This window comes from Ursus americanus, chromosome 7 (genome assembly GCF_024610735.1).
Source record: "Ursus americanus isolate L20-20 chromosome 7, mUrsAme1.1.p, whole genome shotgun sequence".
NCBI lineage: Eukaryota > Metazoa > Chordata > Mammalia > Carnivora > Ursidae > Ursus > Ursus americanus.
Genome location: NC_142133.1, coordinates 35,835,609 through 35,842,250, shown reverse-complemented (window position 1 = coordinate 35,842,250; position 6,642 = coordinate 35,835,609). Strand labels below are relative to the sequence as shown.

At 39.2% G+C, this 6,642-nt stretch overlaps 1 protein-coding gene and 1 non-coding gene across 14 annotated transcripts in view; both read left to right on the top strand.

Annotated features, from left to right (window-relative positions):
- Positions 1-5,303: 5,303 nt before the first annotated feature.
- Positions 5,304-5,374, top strand: TRNAG-CCC (transfer RNA glycine (anticodon CCC)). The gene has a single exon. It is a non-coding gene; the product is annotated as a tRNA-Gly (tRNA).
- Positions 5,375-5,673: 299 nt separating this feature from the next.
- Positions 5,674-6,642, top strand: part of TIA1 (TIA1 cytotoxic granule associated RNA binding protein) — a 32,560-nt gene continuing 31,591 nt past the window's right edge. For 4 of the 13 annotated variants that reach the window (XR_006777869.2, XM_087863503.1, XM_087863502.1 and 1 more), the window contains exon 1: positions 5,674-5,946. Coding sequence is in view for 9 of the 13 variants with exons in the window: in XM_087863503.1 (XP_087719629.1) it covers positions 5,921-5,946 (26 nt within the window). In the remaining 4 variants the exon portion in view is untranslated. The remainder of the gene's footprint in view (positions 5,947-6,642) is intronic. The other 9 variants (XR_006777868.2, XM_087863500.1, XR_006777871.2 and 6 more) reach the window with 5 other exon arrangements.

Sequence of the window (6,642 nt, the reverse complement as noted above, 5' to 3'; positions counted from 1 at the left end):
AAGTGAAGCATCACTTCTTCACTAGTGCCCTCTTCTGTCCTTTCAACCTCTCCCTGTCAGAGAATGCATACAGCAAGTCGCTGCCAGACTCGTGAAGCAACCCATGCTTACTGAGTGACCACTATGTTCCAGAGACTGTTGGACTTAAGATGAATGGGTAAACAGTGATCGGTGAAAAGGAAAATGGGGGCGAGCAGGGATGGGGTGGTCCAAGGGAAAGTAATGGCGGATATGAATAAAAGTAATGTGTCCGTATCACACCGTAAAATATTATGCAAGCATTAAAAAAAAGAAAAAGTAGGACCTATCCTGGTATTGTTATGTGAGAAAAACTAGTGGCTGAGTGATGGGTATTATAAGACCCCATTTTGTAAGTAAAATACGCCACTTCCACCCCCCCCCAAAAGAAACAAAACAAAACAAAAACAGTATGTGAATATGAAGAACAGTGTGGATAGAAGGAAAATAAGTTGGATAAAAAGAAAGATTGAGCTTGGTGTATAAAACACAGTGCAGAAAGCATTCATTCATTGGACAAATATTTACTGAGTTCCTTCTAAGTGGCAAGCAATGTTCTAGGTGCTTGAGAAAAATCAATAAACAAAACAGATTTTTTAAAAGATTTATTTTAATGAAACTGATAGTCTAGTGGAAGGAGATATGGTAATTAGAACAAAGAAGTAAATGATATGTTATACAGAGTGGGATAAGAGGAATGAGGAATGGGTTACAGTTTTAATAGGGTGGTTGGGGTAGGCCTCATTGAACAGGATAGCATCTAAGCAAAAGCTTGCAGGAAGTGAGGGTGTGAGTCAAGCAAATATCTGGGGAAAGAGCTTTCTAAGTAAGGAAAATACCTGGCATGTTTGAGGAACAGCAAGGAGGCCCGTTAAGCAGAGAAAGAAAGGGGGAGTGAAGGTGGTGTTAATGGAACAAGATGCAAATCATACAAGAAATAAACACTCCTAGTTAGGAACATAAAAAGATGAAGAGTAAGCCGCATTTTTCACTATATCTAGAAATTACAAAGAAAGAACTAAACTCTGTCTTTTACTTTCCTTTTTCCAGACTACATTATCTTCACAACACAATTATTAGTGCATTAAGCCAACTAGGCCCTCAATAAATGTTTGTTGGTTGATTAGAATGGACCATGTTAGTGACCTTGACACATGTGTCGTCTTTGGAAGCTTTCACTGCTGCTGCTGCTGCTGAAACCTTGGGAAAGAGTTTCCTGAAAGAACACTCAGTGAAAAGACAGTGTAAAGGACTTGCAAAGTGGAAGGTGGGTCAGAGGCTTTCTCATTCTGCACTCTTGCCCTTTCAAAAGAACACTGCCACTGAAGGTTTTTAAAAAGGTCATAGAGGGAAAGTGTTACCATATATATGAAGAGTAATAATAAGGTAATATAACAAACATTCATACAAAGGAGTGCTGTTCAAAGCAGCAGACTCCCCCCTAGGAGACTAAATACTCACTAAGGTTCTCTCTTTGACCAAACTCCAGCCAGGCTCCTCTGAGCAATCTTCTCCACTAGGCAGGCCTTACCCTTGGCCTATTAACACTTGAACAAAACACTAACATTTTCTAACAGCACAGAGCTGTGTCCTTGGGATGATCCTAGCTACCTTTAAAGTGCCTGTCTAAGAAAATTCAAGGCTGGGGCGCCTGGGTGGCGCAGTCGTTAGGCGTCTGCCTTCGGCTCAGGGCGTGGTCCCAGCGTTCTGGGATCGAGCCCCACATCGGGCTCTTCCGCTGGGAGCCTGCTTCTTCCTCTCCCACTCCCCCTGCTGTGTTCCCTCTCTCGCTGGTTGTCTCTCTCTGTCAAATAAATAAATAAAATCAAAAAAAAAAAAAATTCAAGGCTGCCAGGACTTCACTGTTCATTCCAGCCAACACATGAAGATAGAGCCCCTGTCTCATAGCCTCTGTGGGAGGGTAGGAGTCTGATAAGCACCAGTTACCACCCTTTCTCTCAAGTTTTGTAATTTTCACTTCCTGGACTCTACCGGGCCCCTGCTCACCCCCCTCCCTATATTACTACATTCTCCCTTCAAAATGCCAGGTCACATCTATACAATTGAAGTTAAATTCAGATTACACTGGACTCTTCCCTATTGCAATAGTGTATTACCAATTAAAAGTAAAACTTTAGTGCTGCCTTTATCTTTGACAACACTTAAATCTATAATTCTGCCACTGCTCCGTGTTTCTTTTCTTTTTTGAAACTACCTTGAAAAAAATTCATTTCCATACCTTCTTACTTCCTTACATCTCACTTTTTTCTTATTAAAAATAAACTAAATAACATTTATTCCCTGTTAGGCAAGACAGGAAATTCAGAAACAATATAAGAAAAGATAAACATATTTGACTACATAAAACTTAAACATTTTCAGATGGCAAAAGGTAGAATTTTAAAGATTTTTTTTTATTTATTTATTAGGCAGAGATAGAGACAGCCAGCGAGAGAGGGAACACAAGCAGGGGGAGTGGGAGAGGAAGAAGCAGGCTCATAGCGGAGGAGCCCGATGTGGGGCTCGATCCCATAACACCGGGATCACGCCCTGAGCCGAAGGCAGACGCCTAACCGCTGTGCCACCCAGGCGCCCCAAAAGGTAGAATTTTAAAAGTTAAAAAAAATACATGAGAAAAATATCTGCCACTAATATGGCAGGCAAGATTGCGGTATGTATTCAAACATACAAAGAGCTCTACAAATTGTTAAGACATAAACAACTCAATATAAATACAGACTATATTAAATAGGCAATTCATAAAAGAGACAGCAAGTGCCAGTGCTAAAACAAAACAAAACAAAACAAAACAAAATAAAACATACCTGAATGCAAATGTGGGGGCATTGGGTAAATGGGAAATCTCTACCTTCCTCTCAATTTTGTTGTAAACCTAAAACTGTTTTGAAAAAAAAAAAAAAAGTCTTTAAAAAATGAAATACATATGAAGAGATGCTCAGTTCTAGTAGTAGTTTAAGCAAATGCAAATTAAAAGAGATACCATTTTTCATCTTTCAGATTAGCAAAAATTAATAAGACTAACAACTTGATGCAGGAGAAAATGGGGTGGAATGGATGGAGATATCTGGAACTGACTTTCAAATGTTGTGGGGTGTAAATGACTAAAAACTTTTTAAAAACAATTATTTATTAAGATATATAGATATACCATCTAATTCAAAAATCCCACATTTGGGAATCTATTCTAAAGAAATAAAAGAATCAGTTATAATGATATATGTACCAGGATGCTTATTGCAACATTGTTTGTAGTGGAAAAACAAAACAAAACAAAAATAGAAGTAACTTAATGTCCATCAATACCATTTATGGTCAATTATTCAATTTAACATTGAATAAACTGTGGCACATTCATTCTATGGACTATTTTGTAGCCACCAAAAAAACAATAAATTAGATCTGTATTGAACTGGAAAATATCTATGATGTAAGTTTAAGTGAGCAAAGAAAGTTGCAAAGTAATATCCATGGACTAACCACATTTTTAAAATAAAAATCCCAAATACTTAAATACATTTGCATTTGTATGATTATAAAACACAATGTGGAAGCCTACCTGTTAACATTAATTACCTCGAGAGGGGAAGAATGAGGGAATTATTAATCTTTTCCTTATTTATTTATATTGTTTCACTTTTTTTTTTTTAATTTAAGGATTTTATTTATTTATTTGTCAGAGAGAGAGAGAGCACAAGCAGGTCCCGGGAGCAGCAGGCAGAGGGAGAAGCAGGCTGAATCCTAGGACCCTGGGACCAGAACGGGAACCAAAGGCAGAGGCTTAATTGACTGAGCCACCCAGGTGTCCCTATATTGTTTCACTAGTGATAGTGAGCCTGTATTAGTTTTGTAACTTTAAAACTTCCATATATAACATATATGTTAATGTATATCATAAATATTACAATTATATATTTGTATGTGTTTTATATATTTATATTTAATATATGTTAATGTAAATAATATATTTACATGTTTTACAAATATAATATATACATATAATGTAACATATATAACAAAGTAAAACTTATATAACAAAATAATGAAGTTTTCATAAAGGTTTGTGCTATATCCATACAATGGAGTTTTATTTGGCAAAAAAAAAAAGAATGAAATATTGATACATGCTACAACTTGTATGAACCATAAAAGCATAATGCTAAATGAAAAAAGCCAGTCACGAAGAACCACATATTGCATGATTCCGTTTCCCCATAATAGGCAAATCTACAGAGACAGATTAGGGTGTAGGAAGTCGGGTGGATGGGCAATAGAGAGTGACTGCTAATTGATAAAAATTTCTTTTTTGGGGGTGATGGAAGTGTTCTAAAATTGATTGTAGTGATGGTGCAAATCTCTGAATAAACTAAAAATCACTAAACTGTACACTTCAAAAAGCTATTTAAAAAAATTTTACCCACTATTAACACTTGCCTTATTCATCCTCAAAAGACTAATATTTGATATATTTGGTTAAAATCGAAGAACGTGCCCCAGATTCTAAAGACTATTACAAAAATAGAAATCTTAAGGTGTAGTCTGAAGAAACTAAAGAGGACATCACGTTTTGGATGTTTACATTCTCCTATGTTTAAAAATATTTCACATAATTTATAAAATGCAACACGATTACACAGAACCACAGTTCATAGTCCTAATTTTTCCACCCCCTTCGAAGACGACTGTACTTTTTATATATTCTGACTCATTTAGTTTTAGGATTCTTTGACCGATTTGCATAACTATTTAAATAACTATTTCTTAAATATTTTCCAAAATGCATTGAGTATACCAAGGAAATGAAAATATCTGAAAAGATTTTCCTGGCTCTCAAAAATTTGGTTACTAAAGACAAATTCTTCTTAATGAACAATAACTTAAAGGAATAGGAATAGCCATTCAACTGTATTGGGATGAGAGAAGATAACATCCTTTCTTTTTTTTTTTTTTAAAGATTTTATTTATTTATTTGACAGAGATAGAGACAGCCAGCGAGAGAGGGAACACAAGCAGGGGGAGTGGGAGAGGAAGAAGCAGGCTCATAGTGGAGGAGCCTGATGTGGGGCTCGATCCCAGAACGCTGGGATCACGCCCTGAGCCCAAGGCAGACGCTTAACCGCTGATAACATCCTTTCTTATATCAATAAAAAATAGCAGATTATAGACCCTTAATAAACTTTATTTTTGAATGCATGAACATCCTTACGTAGAACAAATGTTTGCTTCCATTTAGTTCTAAAGGATTTTAGCAAAGGCTGTAGCCGTGCGCGCCGCTGGTGTAGTGGTATCATGCAAGATTCCCATTCTTGCGACCCGGGTTCGATTCCCGGGCGGCGCAATTTTTTTGGTCACTTCCGCCACCTCTAAAACAGGGTGATTTGAACAGTATTAATAAATCTTTCTTCCTCAGGAAACACTGAGCATTTTTAATTTCCGTGAACATTTCTATTTCATTATAATTCACTATTGAAACATTCGAATCTGGAACTGGAAGACAAAAAAACTTTACGCAACTCCTGAAAGAGTTAATTCTTACGCCTGCGCAGTCTGAGATATCCTTGGTGTCGGCTAGAAGAGCGGCTGCGCAACAAGTGAACCTATGGATTGAAGGAGGTTGAAAGTGCAAGATTATTCTGCGCCTGCGCGGCTCGGGTCACTTCGCTGGCTGCTCCTAAGCTCCCGGCTCGCCGCCATCTTGTATTGGGGCTTCATTGTTCGCGCTGCGCCCGGCCGTTTAGTGTAATTGCCGCGGAAGGAGGAGGCGGAGTAACCTCCGGTCAGCCGAGAAACCCCGCTATTCCGCAGCCATAGCCGCCCAAAAGATTTGGGAGGTAGTAAAGGGTAGGGAGCTGGACCCCGAGGCGCCGGCGCGACAGCAGCAGCCATGGAGGACGAGATGCCCAAGACTCTGTGAGTCTGGGGCAGCGATGAGGGGGGCGGGATGGTGGTCGTCCAGGAGGGAGGCCTCAGCTCGGCGCGCTCCCCAGCCTATTGTTCTCTGTGGACGCCGCGGTAGCTTGTTTCTTCTCTTTAGCTCACACCTGGATGCTTAGGGACGGAGCGCCGGGCTGAGAGAACAAGGTGGTGGGAGAGGGGGCTCAGCCCTCTGAATTAATCCTGTCACCTTAACTACACCATAGCGTGGCCTTTGGCCTCGCCACGGGCCCTTTGTGGTCGTAGGCCTGGAGAAAAGACTTTTTCATTCAAACCTCTTTTCAGAACTCGGTGAACCTTCCTTTTTGTCCCATGCTTTCCTTCTCTGTTTTTCCCGTTCCCCCTTCTTAATTAACCTCTTTTGATCTTTAGAATTGTCTCTTTCATTTTACTTTGATTTGCTCTAGAAACTCTTCCTCTGCCTTTCATTTTCTTTTCGTTGATAGTTTTTCTCTTCAGGCCGCTGGTACTCAGTTTTCAGGAGATAAACTTTATTCTCGCAGTTGCCAACTGGAAAAAAGCCAGATAGTTTTCTTTAACCTCTCTTTGGCTTTCCTTCTGTAGCCCCTTCCCCCCCCCCCCCCGATCAAATAGCCGAAAACCCGACGCCGTAAGGATTTTGAAACTGCCTTTTTTTTTTTTTAATGGAAATCTCACCCGGAGGTATATATA